Here is a 22,030-nt window from a genome sequence, read left to right on the forward strand (position 1 = left end):
AAAGGCCATATATGACAAACCCACAGCCAACATCGTACTCAATGGTGAAAAACTGAAACCACTTCCACTAAGATCAGGAACAAGACAAGGTTACCCTCTCTCACCACTATTATTCAACATAGTTTTGGAAATTTTAGCCACAGCAATCAGAGAAGAAAAAGAAATAAAAGGAATCCAAATCGGAAAAGAAGTAAAGCTGTAACTGTTTGCAGATGACATTATACTATACCTAGTGAATCCTAAAGATGCTACCAGAAAACTACTAGAGCTAATCAATGCATTTGGTAAAGGTGCAGGATACAGAATTAATGCACAGAAATCTCTTTCATTCCTATACACTACTGATGAAAAATCTGAAAGTGAAATTAAGAAAACACTCCCATTTACCATTGGAACAAAAAGAATAAAATATCTAGGAATAAACCTACCTAAGGAGACAAAAGACCTATATGCATAAAAGTATAAGACACTGATTAAAGAAATTAAAGATGATACCAATAAATGGAGAGATATACCATGTTCTTGGATTGGAAGAATCAACACTGTGAAAATGACTTTACTACCCAAAGCAGTCTACAGATTCAATGCAATCCCTATCAAACTACCACTGGCATTTTTCACAGAACTAGAACAAAAAATTTCACAATTTGTATGGAAACACAAAAGGCCCCGAATAGCCAAAGCAATCTTGAGAAAGAAAAATGGAGCTGGAGGAATCAGGCTCCCTGACTTCAGACTATACTACAAAGCTACAGTAATCAAGACAGTATGGTACTGGCACAAAAACAGAAATACAGATCAATGGAACAGGATAGAAAGCCCAGAGATAAACCCACACAAATATGGTCACCTTATCTTTGATAAAGGAGGCAAGAATATACAGTGGAGAAAAGACAGCCTCTTCAATAAGTGGTGCTGGGAAAACTGGACAGCTACATGTCAAAGAAGGAAATTAGAACACTCCCTAACACCATACACAAAGATAAACTCAAAATGGATTAAAGACCTAAATGTAAGGCCAGACACTATCAAACTCTTAGAGGAAAACATAGGCAGAACACTCTATGGCATAATTCAGAGCAAGATCCTTTTTGACCCAGCTCCTAGAGAAATGGAAATAAAAACAAAAATAAACAAATGGGACCTAATGAAACTTAAAAGCTTTTGCACAGCAAAGAAAACCATAAACAAGACGAACAGACAACCCTCAGAATGGGAGAAACTATTTTCAAATGAAGCAACTGACAAAGGCTTAATCTCCAAAATTTACAAGCCCCACATGCAGCTCAATATCAAAAAAACAAACAACCCAATCCAAAAATGGGCAGAAGACCTAAATAGACATTTCTCCAAAGAAGATATACAGAGTGCCAACAGACACATGAAAGAATGCTCAACATCATTCATCATTAGAGAAATGCAAATCAAAACTACAATGAGGTATCACCTCACACCAGTTAGAACTGCCATCATCAAAAAATCTACAAACAATAAATGCTGGAGAGGGTGTGGAGAAAAGGGAACCCTCTTGCGCTGTTGGTGGAAATGTAAATTGATACAGCCACTATGGAGAACAGTTGGAGGTTCCTTAAAAAACTAAAAATAGAACTACCATACGACCCAGCAATCCCACTACTGGGCATATACCCTAAGAAAACCATAATTAAAAAAGAGTCATGTACCAAAATGTTCATTGCAGCTCTACTTACAATAGCCAGGACATGGAAGCAACCTAAGTGTCCATCAACAGATGAATGGATAAAGAAGATGTGACACATATATACAATGGAGTATTGCTCAGCCACGCATAGTACAGGGAGATCAGCTGAGTGCTTTGTGACTGCCTGGAGGGGTGGGATAGGGAGGGTGGGAGGGAGGGAGACGCAAGAGGGAAGAGATATGGGAACATATGTATATGTATAACTGATTCACTTTGTTATAAAGCAGAAACCAACACACCATTGTAAAGCAATTATACTCCGATAAAGATGTAAAAAAAAAAAAAAAAGAAACGAAATTGAGCTATTTGTAATGAGGTGGATTGACCTAGGGTCTGTCATACAGAGTGAAGTAAGTCAGAAAGAGAAAAATAAATGCCGTATGCTAACACATATATATGGAATCTAAAAAGAAAAAAAAAATGGTCATGAAGAACCTAGGGGCAAGATGGGAATAAAGACGTAGACCTACTAACAAATGGACTTGAGGTTAAGGGGAGGGGGAAGAGTAAGCTGGAACAAGTTAAAAGAGTGGCATGGACATATATACACTACCAAATGTAAAATAGATAGTGGGAAACAGATGCATAGCACAGGGAGATCAGCTCGTTGCTTTGTGACCACCTAGAGGGGTGGGATAGGGAGGGTGGGAGGGAGGGAGATGCAAGAGGGAAGAGATATGGGGACATATGTATAACTGATTCACTTTTTATAAAGCAGAAACTAACACACCATTGTAAAGCAATTATAGTCCAATAAATATGTTAAAAACAAGATTAAAAAAAAGCACATTAGAAATCCCTTGGAAATAACTGAATTATGTGCTGCTTTAATGAAAAGAACCCACAACGAAAAACATAGAGAATGGGAAAAGGATCTTTTCTTCTTTCCTTAGAGATGAATGACTAGCAAATTTCCAAATGCAAAGGGGATATTTAAGTTGACTAAACTTGGTAATTCTGCTGCAGAGATAAGCAAACTATGGCCTGAGGGCCACATCCAGCCTCTTGCCTGATTTTCTAGATAAAGTTTTTTTGGAAAGCAAACACATTTATTCATTTGTGTATTATCTATTGCTGCTTTCACAATGCAATGGCAGAATTTAGTATTTGTCATTGAAACTGTGTGGACCACAAAGCCTGAAATATTTACTGTCTAGCATTTATAGTAAAAAAAAAAGTTTACCCATCCGTGGTCTATTCCATAAAAAATGGTAGTCTTTAAAAATAGTGCATCAATAAATAAGGTAATAAAGAAATGCCACCTGGTATACCACAACACCAATCTAAAAAGTTCGAAACTTGGTTTCTGGCATAACCTTCCACTGATTACTTATAACCTTTCTGTAACAGCATTTTTTCAGCTGTCAAGTAGGAATAATACCTCCTCTGCTTACTTCTGAAGCTTGGAAGCAGGAAATTATTTTAAAAAACTATAAAGCATCAAAGTATAAGTTATTATTGATATTATAGATTTTTTATATTGTCAAATCAAGAAAGTGCACTCATAATTATATAAGAAAAATATAAATATACATTTCTGTATGTAATTTATTAAAGGAAACTTTCTATTATTTTTTGTTATATTTACAAGAAATATTTGGGTTGAGTAGAACTCATATTGGCATTATCCTTTCCAGGAAAGAAAAGCACAGAAAATTAAGATGTTTGCTTAAAGTCACCCAACTAATGAATGGTAGTGTCTGAGAGCTAGTGAAATCTCTTAATCATAATTTGCTTTCTACAGCACTGTGTATCTACAATGGTGATACAATTTGATAAATCAGTCATATTTGACATACCTGTGTGGGTATCTGAGATATGTAATTTTAGTATAGGGAGTTCAGAGGTTGAGATGAAATAAACAGATTTTTTGTTTAAAGATGAACTGTCTCTTCAAGTGCACTTTATCCTTTCCTGTTTTGAATTTTTAATAAAATTTTCATTTTAGAATAGTTTTAGATTTACAAAGAGGTTATAATGATAGTACAGAGTCCCCGTATACGTTTCACCTGTTTCCCTTATTTTTGACCTTCATTTTAAAACTAAACAATAAGTAACCATCAGTATATGTCATCTAGAAAGTTAGAAAAGTGAGAAAAATATGTAGATGTGTAATGTAGAGTTATCATTTTTCTCATTTCACTCATGATTAAGGGAAGATGTTGTTACTTGTCCAAGGTCAGATAAAAAATTGATGACACAAAATTAGAAATAGAAGTAGATGTGTTAAATAGACTATAAGGATGAATGAATTAATGTCTTTAAAATGACTTCAAAATGTATGGACTTCTTAAAATGTGTGGACTCTTGCCTAAAGACAAATCATTACTAATATTTAACTTGCTAATTTACTTTCCAAAACAAAATGTTTTCATTAGCTCCTAGTTTATTTGCAACATGACCTGGCATGGTTCCTGGTATGTTTGGAAGCTTAATGAAGACATGCAAGTTTTTTGGGTTTTGTTTTTTTATTTAGAAAGATGACAATGGGAATGCCTGTGTTTTTTGTAATGTGAACTTTAGAAAGGGAAATTAGGTACTTATTTTTTGACCAAAAACAAGTCAGTGTTTCTCATTTTCAAAGTAATCAACTTTTTTATACTTTTTTTTTGGATATTTGATTGCAACTTAAAAATGTGACCAGATATCCATATCCACAGCAATGTGGAGCTACAGGATAATCATTTAAATATAAAATATATCCACTGAAATATCATTTTACCTATTATTTTTATCTTTTTCAAAATGTAAAACATAATTATATATATGTATTTTTTAAAGGTAAAACTTTCCTCTTGATCACTAAGTAGTAAATGAGATTACGTGTATGAAGTACTCAGCTGCTGATGGCACACTAAAATTTTTCATCTCCTCCTTTTCTTCTTCCCTTTCCTCTCTTGCTGGTTGGTGAAAATCACTGTTCACCACTCAGTCACCATGGCCCTTAGGAGAACGAATGGTGGTAAAGAGAGTTGCAGGCATAAGGAAAAGGGACTAAGGTTTGTTGAGCAAGTGTCACTTGTTGAGTGGTACATTAGGTGATTTACATATCTTTTATTGCTTAGAGCTATAAGCTGTCTTGCACTATGGATGTAATTATCCACATTTTACATTTCAGAAAACTTGACAGGAGAGAGATCTGAACAACTTTCCAAAGATCACATAGCTTAGGAAAGGCTGAAAAGTAAATATGAACTATCTGCCTGCAATGGAGGCCACTTCTTAGAGAGAAGAATCTCTGTTACTGAGTGGGTGTTACAATCTCTACTGGTATCAAGATTCTTCTCCTGCCTCTACAAATTTCCCTGCACTTATGACAACGTGGATGGACCTAAAGGGTATTATGCTAGGTGAAATAAGTCAGAGAGAAAAAAACAACCACCATATGATTTCACTTATACGTGGAATCTAAAAAATAAAACAAACAAACAAACCAAAACAGAAATAGAATCACAGATACAAAGAACAAACTGGCAGCTGCCAGGGGGAGGGGTGGGTGGGAAAAATATGTAAAGGGGTTTAAGAGGTACAGACTTCCAGTTATAAAGCAAATAAGGCACAGGGATGCAATGTACAGCATAAGGAATATTGCAATAAATGTGTACGGTGACAGATGGCTACTAGACTTATCGTGGTGATCAATCTGTAATGCATATAAATGTTAAATCACTTTGTTGTACACCTCATACTAATATAATATTGTATGTCAACTATACTTCAACAAAATAATTTAAAATTAAAAATTTCCCTGCACTTAAGTAACCCCCGATAAATGGGTCACAATAGAAGAAATTTCCTCTGATTGAAATAGAGGACAGCCTAAGGAGTTTTCTGAAGCTACGTATCAACTGTAATTAAGACCAGATTCCCTCTCAACTTTATTGAAGCTGCCAGTCAAAGACAGCGGTGTGCTTTTGTTAATGGAGCGCAAGTCTGGGCCTCAGAAATTGTGCTAGGCATGGCTATGCCCCTGAGTTTGTGTGAAACCTTGAGTTTTTTATAGACATTGTATCTTCACTGATAAAATCATTATTCTAAACCTACTTTCAAAGCATAGGTGAATTTTTGGAATGGTACATAATATAATCTTTTATAGATTGTAAAGACAATATTATGGTGTTATTATATTGTCTCATTTTGTTAAAATATTACCTTAAAACATAAATGCAGAGGTTTCTCAGGAAAACATTATAAATAATGAAACATTATTTATTATTCATCTAACATCTAGAATTAAGGTAACTTTCACCAAATTCTACCAACAGAGATTGGAAGACACTAACCAATTTATACACTAAATATAGGATCAAAATTAAATATATAGTAAAAAATAAACAAAAAGTAAGTTTCCAAAAATTGCTTTATCAGTTGCCTTATGTCCAGAGTCAGGCACATTCTTACATAACCTAGGTATACGTAAGTCATTTTAGTAAATGTTAGTATTAGTTTTACACATGACACAAAATTTTAAGTCTCATCTATGATTTGTTCTGGGAATGCACTGTTTGCAACCTTGTACCAAGGAAAAACCACCTAGCTTCCAAATAACTGAAGCAGAAACAAACTTTTGGAATACAACCTACTCATAATTTGGCCACTGTCTGTAACATAAGCTTTCTATGAGCCTGGCGATGCTGAGTACTAAATGATGTTTTTAAACAAGTATGCACTAGAGAATTGGCTTTAGAGATATATGAAGTGAAAAGCACAAAGAATCTAAGAAGAGATAAAATATGTCCAAATAAACTAGCATTGCTAAAACTGCATCTGTTCATATGAATAGTTACAAATAATGCACATTTTATGTGACTGAAGATTGTGAACTTTGAAAAGATAACAAAATAAGAAATATATACATACGCATATACGGAACCAGAAATGCAAAAAGGAACATATTTGTTTTAACGAATAGGCAAAAGAGTGAAGAAAAATTTAAAGAAAATTGGAGAAATAAAATTTTTAAAAAATCATACTATTTGAAAATATTTCTCACCCTATCTTGTAACTTAAATGTATACCTACAGTGGACTTTATTAAGGACAGTAAACTTAATTGTATACTTTAACAAGCTTAAAAGCAAGCACAGTTAATTTTAAAATGAGGGGAAAATTCCCATGGCAATAACTTTGTTTTCTAAATTTGTCCATAGGGTGATTTTATGTTATACTTCTCACTAAAGATTTAAGCACGAATAAACCTACTCTCAAAGAAATATTTTAATATAACAAAACGAACTTGAAGTTACTTGTTTTGTAAAGTCAGATTTTCATAAATCTACTTATTAAAATTTATTGTAAAAGTGGAGTAAACCTTAAAAATGTAGATACAAACACTTTCTTCTCAGCCTGTGTAACATCCTGGTATGTTTCTGGTACTTTGAAAGAAAATATTAATCAACTCTTTGTGACTTAGAATTCTTTCAGATTTACCTTTCCCTCAGTCTTTTTGAGGTTAAACCATCCTAATGAAAAGAATTTGGGTTTCAGAATGAGAAAGACTGTATACAAATCACGGTTCTGCCACATATAACCTTGACGATCTTGGGCAAGTTGTTTAAAATCTCTAAGACTTAGGTTCTTCTGATGAAAAATGGGGGGAATAACAATAATGGAATTATAGTAAGAATTAAATGAGGTAAATACATATATAAAAGAGCCAGGTACACCCTCATAAAGGTTGGTGTTTTATAACATGGAATTCATTCCGTACTATAATTGGTTTTATAAACTAGATCGGCGGGTTGGATAGGCAGCAGATTATTCTCAATATAATAAGAGTTATAACAGCATCTAAGTTCTGAACCCCTCCTATATTCCAGGGATTGTATTAGGTGTCTGACTGGCATGGCTAATCTCTTTAACCCTCATAACTAACATTAGCAAAATGTTGTAACCATTTTGCTGATGAGAAAAGTGAAGTTTAGAAAAGTGAATTAACCCAATATCAAATGACCAGGATATAAACCTAGGCACTCTGTAGCCCTCATTTGGACTATTCCCAAGATTCTCATTAATATTCACACCAAAGAAAAATGGAAATGGGAGCAATTCAGATAAGGAGGGGAATTCCATATCTGGCAACAGCAGAAAAAACCAAAAAACCCCAAAACCCCAAACATAAAAACAAAACAGAAGGACTATATATGTCTTCCTGGAAAAGATGCTCTGAGAGTATGACTACTTATCACCTCCCAGCCTCTGTGGCTGCTTGTGTCATTTCTATAAAAGCCTATGATTTTTAAAAAGAAATTTCACCTGTTGAATATCAGCTTGTCTGTTATATAACCCTTAGGGGCTGTGAAAACAATCTCATCACTATAAAACTTATTAACTTGAAAGATCAAATTTTTTTTACTAGATTTGGGGATCCACAGGTATTCCCACCACATTCTAAACAGTGGACAATATATTGAATAAGTCATAGAGAGTATCCTCTTCTCCATTTGCATTTTCATCTGTGGGGTATATTGCCTCCATTAAAAAAAGAAAAAAAGGACAAATTCTTAAACCACAGATCAAATCTTTACCAATGTGCCTGATTTTGTAGCATATTATAACTTACAAAGATTTGTGACGCACCATTAAATTTACAATTAAATTCAAATTAAATGGTTTTGAGAGTTTTAAGAGCTTTATGAAATAATAAAATGATCTTTTGCATCTTGTTCTATTGTAAAAATGAGTACTGATAACCACTGAATGGGTGATGACCTAAAGAAATTCTTGCCTCTCTATTTCCTAATATAAATAAAAATGACTTTAAGTCCTAGTGAAAAGTCCTCCATTTTCTCTACAGATTTTTTTTTTTTAATTTATCAGTCAAAATATTCATTTCCAAAGGTTGAGGTGGTGCTCCAAACTTTCAATATTTTAATTATTGCAATTCTTTATCTCATGTGAAATGAATTCCCATCTTAATTCATCTATCATAACAGATTAATTCTATAGATGACACATACTGAGTCAATACTTGCCTTGATGGTCCTTAAATTATCTATTATTTTCCCTTGTAATCATGTTTCCTACATGTTAATTCTAAGTTATAAAATATTGTCAAAACTTCAGTTAGAAGTCATGGAAAATCATCTATTAACAGAATACAAGAATGCAATTTTCTGTAAGCTCTCAAAATATGATTCTGTCATCTACCTATTTATCTATCTGTCTATCTATTCATTCCTTATTCTCATCATCTGAAAACAAATTTAGAAGCATGGTTGGTTGAATAGAACAGTTGAGAAGGTAACTGAGGTATACCAGATTGCCAAGTGGAAAAAACACTGAAATAACTAATATGAAAGAAATGAAGAAATTCAACAGATTATTAAAAAACGAAGGGTGTATAACCATGCAACTCCATGGACAGTGACTACACATACAAGCAAATGAAAGCAGCTGACCACGTACCCACACACCTTGGCAGAGGTGCACTCCACACTCGTCGGCCGCCACCAAGACAGATGATCTCTGGCGTCCCTTCCAGACGATAACCTGATGAGCATGAGAAGGCCAGAGTGTCACCAACCCCAAAGCTGAAGCCAATTCGGTTACCATATTGAGGAATTCCAGGATCTTCACAAGGTTCCAGATTATACTCTGTAATTGGATGAAGAGAACAAAGAAAATGTTAGTAGTAACCTTTAAGGGTATATTCCTATTTGCAAAATGGATGCTTTTAGGGCCAGCCATACATTTTAAAAGTTACTGTATGTAAAATTATGGGTATATGCTGATGGCACACATAATTTTCTTCTTTTGTGAAAGGTCTACTAATTTAATGAATACTCTTATGTGTGAAATTCAATACAGGTGAGAAAATGTCACCTTCTGAGTGATACATTGAAAATGTAGCTATTTATCTTGTATTTTTTCTTCTGCATTAGAAAATTTCCATTTCATAGATTTTTGACTTATAATAATGGCATAATAGATTCATATTTTCAAATGCAAAATGCCATTTAGAATGAAATGATTTGCATTTTGAAATGACTTTTACTTAATGGTTATAATCTAAATGACAAAGGCTCTTGTGCCTCTAGTATACAAGAAATTCAATTCATCCATATTCTGAAAAACATGTCACTTCAGATGCAAGGGTTTATGTAAGACTGAAGTGCTCATAAATTGAAAATTGTATATTATAGATTTATACAAGAAAACTTCCTCAAGCAATGAATGAGCACCATGAAAATGAACAGTTAAACACTCTTCAGGGTATGAGAGAGCAGAGTTAATTAAACAACAATATTATAATTTATATACAGTCCTAAGAAGAAGTAGCTTATCTAAAAATATTTCCAGAGCACATGCTTAGTATGTAATTGCAGTGGAGAACAAGAGGGATTGTTTCACGTTGATGAGCTATTATTTTATTGTTTAAAAAACTTATTTGGATATACTTTTAACATTCTAGGTTAAAATTGATTATGCTCATTTGCTATTCACTATGAAATACCTTAATTATTTTAGAAGACAAGTATTTTCATGTAAATACTAGAATAACTGTTGAAGGATGAGGTTAGTATTTTTATGATTTTATTTATATAAATTATATATTATTTATAAAATTTTGTATAATTGTAATATTATAAATTTAATGTTAGTAGGTTGGCATAAGATTTACTTATTAATTTGCTTCTGTATTCTCTTTCACTACTCCATTTAACTAGAAAGTAGAACTAATAAGAATACATTTTTATTCACTTTGGTCTTATAATTTTTTTCCTGTAATTCAAGTTATAATGTTGCCTACAGATGAGGTTATTCTAGAATAAAAGAATAACCATATTAACTTGTTTCTGTATCATCTAGTTGCAAATGAATAAATTAAGTTTGTCTTAATCTTGGCCTATAAACTATGCCTTTTTCTGAAACACAAAACTAGAATATCACTGGTTTAACTAACATTTCATTTATGGCCTAATTGAAACTTTAAATATATGTATGAATTTCCATTTTAAGTTCAACTGGCATTTTAGCAAGTTCTTCTCTGTTAGAATTCTGCAGGATGCAAGTTAAAGAAATGTATTTATTGTATTTCTATTAAATTTTTTAATGAATTGATTTATTTTTTGCTATTGTTTAAAGGTTCCCTTTAATATATTACTATAGACAATCTTCAAGGCATTTCAACGTTTCATTAAAATTTGTTGGCAGATAATTTCTTTGTTTTCTTCTTTATTTCTTTTCTCTTTTTTTCTCTCTCTGTTTTGTCATACATAACAAAAGTTATGCTCATACTTTTAAAAATCTGATTTTTAAACTTGTTTTCTTACCAGAGAATGTAATATTGAATCCTTCATATGATATTGAAAAATCTGAAATGAAGCGCAACTGAGCCCTGAAATTTCCATAGAGACCAGCATTGATTGTTGAAGGAAGTTCTGAACCAGTCAGGCGTGCCAGTGGTTGGGTAAAACTACCATTCTCTGTGATGAGTAAGTAGTCATGATGGTCTTCCAAATGAAAGGTGTGAAAATTGAACTGCACACCTATTAAGGGAAAGATGAAAATTAGACTTATAAACTATATCAGTAAAACACATAGAGCTGGGGCTTCCCTGGTGGCGCAGTGGTTGAGAGTTCACCTGCCGATGCAGGGGACGCGGGTTTGTGCCCCGGTCCGGGAAGATCCCACATGCCGCGAAGCGGCTGGGCCCGTGAGCCATGGCCGCTGAGCCTGCGCGTCCGGAGCCTGTGCTCCGCAACGGGAGAGGCCACAACAGTGAGAGGCCCGCGTACCGCAAAAAAATAAATAAATAAAAATTTTAAAAATGTAACTCTTCTTTTTTTCTCTCTCTCTCCACAATGAGCCTTTTTTAGGAGGGGTCCAGAAATTAAGTCAGTCTTTCAAATGTTCTTCAGTGTAAATGTGGTAATTGACACTAGACAGATGTAAATGAGAATGAGGTGTCAATGTGGCAAGGAGAAGATGCTCTGCCATCTAGATTAACTGATATCTAAGTTTACAGAATAATGAATGGAAATTCACATTAAGTCAATTTGATTTCAATCAGAGACTAAAACTAAGAAAAACTAGGCAGGTAATACAAGAACAGATGGAAAAAAAAGAAGAAAAAATTCATTATGCATGTTTTTCTTAGAAAAATGCGGTTGTTCTGATATGCACTGAATTAATACTTGGGAAAATTAAAAATTCTGTTAGATAGTGATGCTAATAAGCCCATTGTCAAGTATTACATACATAGTCTTTCTGAGACACACTTTCTCCATTTGAAAAATGGGGTCCTAATAGGGTTGTCTTGAAGTTTAAATGAGACAATATAGGGGATGACTTGGCACAGTGCTTTCACAGAGGAAGTACTCAGCAATCGTTAGCTATCGTTATTGTTTAATCCTTCAACATGAAAGTAAATTGGTTTCATGTCACTCTGTCCTAGTCAGCGACTTTATAAAAGTAAGCCTTTGTTTATCAGATTACAGTTTAAGCAATAAAATCTGTTTTCACTGCAGCAAAACAATATAAGACCTTCTGCTGAAGGTCAATTAATCCAAATAAGAATATGATACTAAGAACCTACTATATTATAGGCATTATGGAATATAAAAAAAAAATTAGAAGATTGTAAATAACTCATGGTCTATCTGAGGGAAAAAGATACATAAAATAAAAGTTCAAACATTATGCTAAGTGCTATAAAAATGATTAATGTGAGTCAATATAGGAGCATAGAAATAGAGGTAGTTTGTCAAAGGTATCAGCAGAGGCTTCTGAAGGCAATGGCCTTCAAAAGTGAACAGATGTTTGTGGAATAACAATCCTGGGATAGACATTTCAGGAAGAAGAAGTGGACAGGCAAAGACATACAATCTTAATAGGGCAATGGGTGTTGAAGAATAGTGAGAAAAAATCAGTGGTTTCAACATCATAGTACCTTCTCATAAAAGTGATAATTCAAGAAGCCTTATTAAGGCAATTTTTGTTACAGAAATATAAGAAAAAACTTGGGCTTGAAGTCAAAATATCATGAATATCTAGGTTTTAGTTAGTTATGACACTAACTATGACCTTAAGGGGGTGACATATTGACACATGTGTGCGCGTGCATGTGCGCATCTGCATGTGCTGGATGAGAAGTTAAATTATATTACCTTGACAATTTCTCCAAACTTTAAGAGATTATCCTTCACATAACTTTGGCTACACTTTGGAATAGTTGTACTTCCAAACAATTCTGTTGGCTCGTAAAAGAAAAGCATATAATCTGCATTTCTTGCCATGTAAATACAGATTTAATTAACACTTGCAATCTGTGAAGATGCAAAACCTTAAGTGTTAATTAAACCTCTATTTACATAGCAAGTAGTACGTAGCCCTCCATTTTCTTGTATAATACAAGGAAGCTTATTTTGAACTCCATTAATCCACTACACACTGAAATAATAATAACACTGGATGCTTTGGTTAACGTCCAGCAAAGAGTCTTCCATTATGGAGAGCAACAAAAATGACAGTTTACAAAGTCTTCTACCTCATTCCTGCTGTACAATACCACAATACTCATTTTAACAGCATTTTTTTCTCAATTATATTTAATTTCATTAAAATAACAATCCTTATATAATCCTCACTGTCAATAAAAGGATGTATAATTTTAATAAAGGCAAACTTCATTTGTATCTCAAATATTCTATGAGAACTGCAGATATATCTCACATAGTTGAACAGGAGTGTAAAAACACATTGTGTAAAAAACACAATGAATTCAAATTATTAAATAAAGCTTTAATTTTTAAAATTGTAATATCATCTTCTCATTGCTAGGATTTTGTGGGTGGGGTTATTTTAGATCTTCTATAGTAAAGTTAATAAGTACAATGTAATAGTAAAAACCAATAAGAATAATATAAGAATAGAGCTAAAACAAAAACTACTTCTCCAAAGCAGTTTTTATCATGAATAAATTAACTCTTTTTAAAAAGATTAGCATGTAGATTTTTTCAGGTAAATAATTTTCATCCATTTTCGTTTTGATATATTAGAATGCCCATTTTCCCAGTGTCAAGTTTTTGCCTTAACCACTTATATTGCTAATATACTATTTTGGTTGTATTGCATGAATAAACCATACTTAGTACTACAAGGAATTTCATTTATTTGTTCAAAGGACATTTATTAACATCTACCATATGCATAGTGCAATTTTATACTCTCATTCAATTATGTGAGATATAACTTCAGTTCTGACAGAAAATTTGAGACAGATATTTCTAGAATGGTTATAAATTTACACAGGAAATATAGCTATAATAAATAATCATAAACATTTTAAAAACGAGTGTATATAAACATGTACTGTTTGCTTTACAATTGGTTCAGCACTTCAGAGTATCTTCCTATTCCCCTTTGAACTTTTGAAATCAACCCACTGTGCCAGAGACAAAAGCCATCCTGTTTGAGATTCTGTTGATATGAAAATTCCAAATAACATTAGTTTAATATATCAAAAGAAAATAAATATCTCATATTACCATTCTGACAAAAACATGAGTATAATACTATAGAAAAGTAAATATAATCCTCTGCTGCAGTTACTCAAATTGAATTTTGTGCTAGCATATTTTAATACTGATCTGGTTTTGCTCATGCAAAATGACATTGTAAAGGACAATGAAATAAAAATAGATGCAATGAAAATTCAGAAGATAGCCCATTATCATTGTATGAGGCAAATTACCTTTTCCATGGGTTACATCAACAGTCCACGTACAATTCAGAGAATTTGGATAAAATTCCGGGTAACCAGGTGATAAGATTGTTCCACTAGGCCCTCTAACATCTCCTCCACATAATGCTGAAAATACAAAGAAATGTAGTCATCTGATCAGGTATAGTTAGAGAGGCAGAGGCTGAACAAATCTCTCTTAAAATAGAATGAGTCTGATTATTTTTGCTTAAGTTACTTCCTGGTAATAACAGCAATGTGTAAAGACCTCTTCCAATACTAAGAAATCATTTCGTCCTTTGCAGCAGCAAAGAGAAGAAAAAGATATGTAATAGTATCTGAGAATTAATACTGGCCCCAGGAGAATTTAGCTCAAATTTCCACATTTGCATTTGAAGTACATACTTATCTTACACATTTCTAATTATAAGCAACATTTGCATAAATTGGTTGTAAATTAAACATGAGTAATTAATTCTTTAGCAGTCCCTCTTTTACTAAACTTTAAGAAAACAAATTGTTAATTATACAAAATTATTTAGATTCCTAAAGGGATATATGTCATTCTTCATAGAATTCTTTTTAAAACAGTGAAGTAAACCGAAATTTTGAAGGCTGCTTCCGCACTTGTACATTTCTCTGGGAAATACCGTGAACAAAAAGGGGTTTCTGAGAGGATATTGATTTTTAAGTAAATACTCCAAGATAATAAAACTAAATAAATGTTTATGAACTGAGGTCAAAGAAATTGAAATTTAATTCAATGTTCATTTACTCTAGAATAAATGACAGTTTACAATGCCTTCTACCATCAGTGGTTATGATATGCCAGATAATTTTACCAGTATTAAAAATTAAAGGAAACAAAGATATAGTCAGGTAAGAATGTACATTCTCATGGAAGCAGAGAAAAGTTGACTCCTTATTCTATTCCACTTGGAGATGTCTACTCTCTTGGACATGGGCAACATGGGTAAGGGCAGTAAGAACTGTGAATGCAACATACAGCCTTATCTACTCTGATCCTTGCTCAACTTCTCTGGGATACCAGAAAAGTGAGTTTTGGCTTTATTGTCTTCCATGATTTCTTCCAAGTGGCAACGCTGAGAAGGAAGAGTTGAGGCAATCTGGCTGCTATTCTACACTGACCTGACTAGAAATAGTAAGTCTGCAGTTCCTAGAAGTATTTAAGCAGGCTTAGATTTACATAAATATACACACAATTAAAAATCATTCTTGGGGCTTCCCTGGTGGTGCAGTGGTTAAGAATCCACCTGCCAATGCAGGGGACACGGGTTTGAGCCCTGGTCCGGGAAGATCCCACATGCTGTGGAGCAACTAAGCCCGTGCACCACAACTACTGAGCCTGTGCTCTAGAGCCCGTGAGACACAACTACTGAAACCCCTGCGCCTAGAGCCTGTGCTCTGCAACAAAAGAAGCCACCCTATCAGAAGCCTGTGCACCACAACGAAGAGTAGCCTCCACTCACTGCAACTAGAGAAAGCCCACGCACAGCAACAAAGACCCAACACAGCCAAAAATAAATAAATTAATTAATTAAAAAAAAAAGAAAAACAGAACACTCTTCCCTTTGCTACTTCTTTTACTTCACTAAGGAATAAAAGAAGGTCTTGACTAGTACCTCACTTGAAGTTGTCTTATAGGCCACCTTCTTGAGACCAAGATAAGGCTATGCTTCCAATTTCATTTATTATTAAGACATTTACAATAATATTTATGGTCTGGAAGCCTAGGCTCCTGTTTAGAGCCTGCACAGACCTTTATTGGTGATTATTCTTACTGAAACTTTCAATTTTTGTACAATTAAAAAAAAAAGCCTCATTGAGCTTTTGTGATCAAGTTAAGGGCTAGGTATACCATTTCCATTGTATCTTGATGGTGCTAAGTTTTTAAAATTTCCTTGTGAAAATTTCCTATTTTTCAGTCACATATTCCAAGGAGTACAGAATATCCATAAACTATTTAAACAGCTATATGTATTTTTTATACAAAATTCTTAAACATGTGGCATCCCTGAGGAAAGAATAACAAATCTACAATTGTACTCTTCATTTTAAAGAATCTTAGTACTTTACTATTGCAGAGAATGTGGGCAGGAGGCCGTGTAATAGTAGACTTGTGCACAGGATCTGGATCAAGGCTGCCTGAGTTTCAATCCTGATTCTGCCATTAACTAGTGGGATGACACAGGGCAACATACTCAATCTCTGTTTGCCTTAATTTTCTCATCTGTTAAGTGGTGATCATAATGGCACTTACCTCATAGAGTTATTTTGATAAAACAAGTTAATATACCTAAAGCACCTACAGCAGTACCAGCACATGGTAAACCCTCATTAAATGTTAGCTATTATTATTATTATCACCACCAACCCTCACTGACTAGTGTGCTTTGTGAATCAATTAACTATGGGCTATGAAGAAACTATAAGAGCTGATGTGTATAAAAGTGAGGCATGCTGTACCTTGAATATCCAGGCAATCTAGGCCAATGGAGGTTATACTCTTGGATCTGGAAAATCAATTCTGTTTATTCACTTCTCCTCCCTTTAACCCCAGGAAGTTTAGATTAGCTGCCTCCGGGGAAAATGTTTAAACTGAAGGAAAACCCTAATCAAATCAGTTTACTAGTTATAAGTATTTGAGTTCAGTTAATTTTAGAGGCTTTATACAAAGCTCAGACATTCAAAAAATGAATATAATTTAGCCCTTGTCCAGTTATGCTCAGAATGAAATGGGGATACAAAAGAGGAGGACACATGGTTAAGAATCATGAATTCCATGACTAATAATTTGGACTTTCATTCCTAGGAAACAGAGAGCCATTAAGCATTTTTTGACATGGGATAGAGCATGAAATACCCTTAGTGTGAAGAAAGGAGGTTAGATTGAAGTAGTTGGATATTGAATTTAAGGTTGATTGAAGTTGCGTTGACAAGAGATGATGAGGGCCTATGTTGCTCCCAGGAAAACTAGATACACTCACTTTTATTATTAATAATATTTAAGCATGCTGGTATACTTGGACATTATTTTTATTCTCCTGCTTCTTCTGATAACATTGCCGCCACACCTTTTTACTTTGGTGAATTTACTCATGCCAATCATGTGGCTTCACCAGGACCTGGCAAACATAGTACCTTTACACCACAATCATTTGTCTCCAACCACAAGGACGGATGGACACAGGACCTGGAGAAAGCCAATCGTAAAGTGTGCTTCTCCTTTTCTACAGTTACGAGTATAATTATGGACTGATTAGAGACCTTTCCTGGGATTTTTCTAATTAGAACAACAAGGAAGAACTCTCATTCTCCTCTGATCCTGGAAATACGAGGTTACATGTTTCCATCTTCATGAGAGTGTATTCTCCACTTCCCGTATGGAAAAAGCCTGGCTGCAGTTAAAGAGAATGATGCCAATAGAGAGAGAAAAGCCAAGATGGAAATAGAGATATCCTTGAAAATGTTTGAATTCATGATTATAATTAGCAATGAGAAGTATGTCACCCATACCTTTTCTAAGTTTGAAACTTTGAACAACAAATTCTGCTTTCATTTTTTAAAATCAGTTAGAGATGGGGTTCTGTCACTTACAACCACGAGAACGGTATTACAAATGGTATTGTACCAAATACAGGGAAGAAGTGATTTCTTTTAAACCTTTTAAACCTCGTTATAAAAACAAATTGACCGGGCTTCCCTGGTGGTGCAGTGGTTAAGAATCCACCTGCCAATGCAGGTGACACGGGTCCTGGAGGATCCCACATGCCGCAGAGCAACTAAGCCCGTGTGCCACAACTACTGAGCCTGTGCTTTAGAGCCCGCAAGCCACAACTACTGAGCCTATGTGCCTGCACTTAGAGCCCATGCTCTGCAACAAAAGAAGCCACCATGGTGAGAAGCCTGTGCACCTCAATGAAGAGTAGCTGCTGCTCACTGCAACTAGTGAAAGCCTGCATTCAGCAATGAAGACCCAACACAGCCAAAAATAAATGAATTAAATAAATAAATAAATAAACAAACAAAGAAGCAAAAAAACAAACTGACCTAAAGCTGTTACAGAAAAATGATGGCACTGACAGTATCTGAAAATTTAATTATGAAATGAAAACTTAATCTTCCACTTGGCAAAATAATAAAAGTTAGGAATAGTGTTATAAATAAAAATTAAAGCCCAGAACTAAATAATGAATAGATTTACATTGTGTGTGTTTTTATAAAGCAAGTGTGCAAGCACTTCCCAATCAGAGGAAAGCAGCTTCTTTCACTGTATTTTCATATGGGTTTTCTGAAAAATGAAGGATTGCTGACTTAGTCTCCACAGAAACAAAGAAGAGGTAAGGACACTGGTATAATATTTTCTATAGCCAGGAACTTGCCACCACAGGGCAGTCTGGTACATTGCCACAGTGCTGCGTAGCTAGGTAAAATTTGGATTAGTACATGTTGCCTTTCAGGCAGGAGGTAAATGCTCTATCTCTTCATTGCATTCATCTGACACCAACATGACACCTTCAATGCTATTTTTTCAAGGACCCGAAGCACACAATGGGCATCTAAAATGGTTACCTCAACACATTTTAAAGATACATATAACATCCTTAGGCATGGGGTAAGTTTGGCTGATTATCAATATTAATTCTTTTGTTTCTTTATTAATGGTTTGATAACATAAAATTGGCAGACTTCAAGATATTCTTTTAAATATATGAAATACTTATATTTATGTTCAGCCTCACATTTTACAAGATTATGTTGATTTTTTTTTTGGTTTATAAATCAGTTTATTTTGCATATTGAATGAATTCTTACCATCACATGTTGGAAGTGGATGACTCCACCAGTGGTTTTTCTCACATAGAAGGGGCTCTTCATGGCTCAGTCTGTATCCTGGGTCACAACTAAATGAAACAGTAGATCCGATGGAGAAATCATGACCATAGCGATGACCATGTACAGGTATGCCAGGGTCCAAGCAAGAATAGGTGTTCACTGTAACACCTGGAAAACAAAGGGAATATGAAAAAGAGTAAGCTTGATGAGAGTCAAATCGCTGAAATTGATTCTCATTCCTTCAAACAATTGTGAGTGGTAATTTTTACAAATAAATTAATGTGCCCATAGCTTTATTTTAAAAACTAGCAGTTTATTTAACAAATTTTTTGACATTTCCTACCCACAAGGACCAAAAACTCAGGCCATTAGTTATATAAAAACTTGAAAATGTACAATTATCTATCAAACTTTGTATTATAAATTATATATATACACACATATACAATAATAATCATAGCAATGATTAATGTTTGAACTTATTATATTCCAGGTACAACTCTAAAATGTTTGCAAAATTTGCCTAATTTGGTCATTAAAATAATTCTATGAAATTAGTTTTATCATTAAAACTCCATTTGATTGCTTTAGGAGGCTCTAAATATGTCTTCAGAGATTGGTACCTGTGTCTATGGATTTGTTCTGCATCCACTTATCATTGTCTTGTTTTATGTAATATTTAGATATCCAAGAAACATTATTACATCTGTATTTCAAGAAATACAACATAATAAACCCCCTTGGGGTTGAGGGATTGTACTAAAACAAAAAAAGGAAAGTCTATTCTGAGTTACTTTTATTATTTTAATGTGTTTTGTAAACGATAAATAATCTTATCTTATTGGTACAGTTTTTGTAATCTTCCTGTTTTGAGAGGAAGACATAAGGGGTAAAAGTGCCCAAGACAGGGAATAAAATAAAATTCTAGAGTGCAATCACTGGTAGCATTGCAAGAAATCCTTCCCATAAAATTTTGGTTCAACTGGAGAGATCGAGTTTTCTCTTTTACTGGATTCTATTAAAATACAAATTCACCAAACACCAAATACATTTTTAATGTTTTAAGAAGTATAATAATTAAAGTTTTACTCTGCTGATTTTGAGGCATGTGAATGATTCATTTAAAGAAGATAGTTTGGTTTCCTTCAGCTTGAGAAACTTATTAAGAAAGTGTCAACAGAAAAAGTGTTTTATTTGTTTTCTTGGTAGGACAGGGTTTGAGATGTTACTAAGTAAACCAGAAGACTAATTAGAATAAAAATGAAAGAAAATGATCTTTTGTAAACAAATTTAAATTGAAAATCACTGCCTCCTGGCCAGATTTGACCAAAATCAATGTCTTGCACCTCTCATCAACCTCAGCATTTCTTAGCCTCCACTCTTCCATTTAGGCACTAGCCCTCAATAATAACTTGGACTATTTCACCAGGGCCTATAAGTGACAAACTTGCTGTCTGTAATAAAGACTCTGCCTTAGCTAAACTTGTTAGGCTCCTCCAAGTCCTTCTTATGATTAGGTCTGACCCTTGGGCTCTGTCCTTAGCCCATTTAGTTCAGTTTTAGCAAGAATCTGAACTAAATCTGTTGGGTCAGTTTATTAAAAATCCTCACACTTTTAATAACACTTTGCATGATGGTTTAACGTAATCCTTAAAATAATCCTGTGTCTGAGAACATGATTACAACCACATACCTTGGTTGAAATGGGACTGAATGTGATATATCGGGCATAGGATAGAACAATGGACAAAACGAAAAAGGTGTCTGCCCATTCTAGCATATTGATACAAATTAATTGCTAGTGAAAATTAATTTTGAAATAGATTTTTTTTTAAAAAAAATGACTACTCTGACTCAGCTTTAACTAATAAATGCTAAAGATCTCAATTAAAGTCCTTTAAATTCATTTGAATTCCCAAGCATGTGTTAATCCTCTCATTGCATTTTACAATAATGTTTAGGAAATATACTTCCATGCCACAAAGCTCTATATAAAGGGAAGTTAATATAATTAAATGATATTGTGGATAAGGTTAAAAAGAAAATAGCTATAAATATATATTAACGATTTTAAAAACCCATGCGCCCAACCAGATTTACTGAATAGAGACACCCTACATGGGATATAAAGTTACAAATTTTAAATGCTGAAATTTTCTCCTGAGGGGGAAGGGGGCATAGGAGACTTGAATATAAAAAGAAGTGATATAATATCTATCTGAAACTGATATAAAGATATCTTGTAGTAATCTTAAATGTACTGTTAGATACATTCACCAAAACCGTTTTTCATGAAAAGATATATGGCAATGTATTTTTAGATGAAAATGTGTGCATATGTGAGTTTATATATATGTATGCAACCATACATCATATACAATACAACCACATTTATTTATTTAAATATGTCAGATGTTTATAAACAAAACAGAGACTCGTTTCTATGCATATACCAGCATCAAGTTTTAAAAAAAATCAGACATATTTTAGACTTCTTAAACAAAAAGTATTTTAAGTGAAATTATTCTAAACTGATTCCAACACTGTGAATTAGAGCCTGTTTTAATATATAGCCTTTGGCTAGTTATGTTAGCCATAGCTGCATATATATGAGTATGTATTTTACTTTTCACTGTTAATATAATTTTCAATACTTCATACAAAATAATAAAATTGAATATTTTTAATGGAAATGTATGCAATGAGTATGAATAAAATATAAAAGTATGATTGAATTTATGAAGTAAATGCTAAAAGAATTTGTCAATG

At 33.6% G+C, this 22,030-nt stretch overlaps 1 protein-coding gene across 3 annotated transcripts in view; it reads right to left on the reverse strand.

The window, feature by feature from the left end:
- The window catches only part of CSMD3 (CUB and Sushi multiple domains 3), a 1,081,491-nt gene that overhangs the window by 373,404 nt on the left and 686,057 nt on the right, over positions 1-22,030 (reverse strand). For all 3 annotated transcript variants that reach the window (XM_033843074.1, XM_019931944.2, XM_019931943.2), the window contains 4 exons: positions 19,241-19,429; positions 14,417-14,533; positions 10,995-11,210; positions 9,127-9,315 (listed from right to left, as the gene is read on the reverse strand). In XM_033843074.1, the coding sequence (XP_033698965.1) occupies positions 9,127-9,315; positions 10,995-11,210; positions 14,417-14,533; positions 19,241-19,429 (711 nt within the window). The remainder of the gene's footprint in view (positions 1-9,126; positions 9,316-10,994; positions 11,211-14,416; positions 14,534-19,240; positions 19,430-22,030) is intronic.

This window comes from Tursiops truncatus, chromosome 17 (genome assembly GCF_011762595.2).
Source record: "Tursiops truncatus isolate mTurTru1 chromosome 17, mTurTru1.mat.Y, whole genome shotgun sequence".
Taxonomy (NCBI): domain Eukaryota; kingdom Metazoa; phylum Chordata; class Mammalia; order Artiodactyla; family Delphinidae; genus Tursiops; species Tursiops truncatus.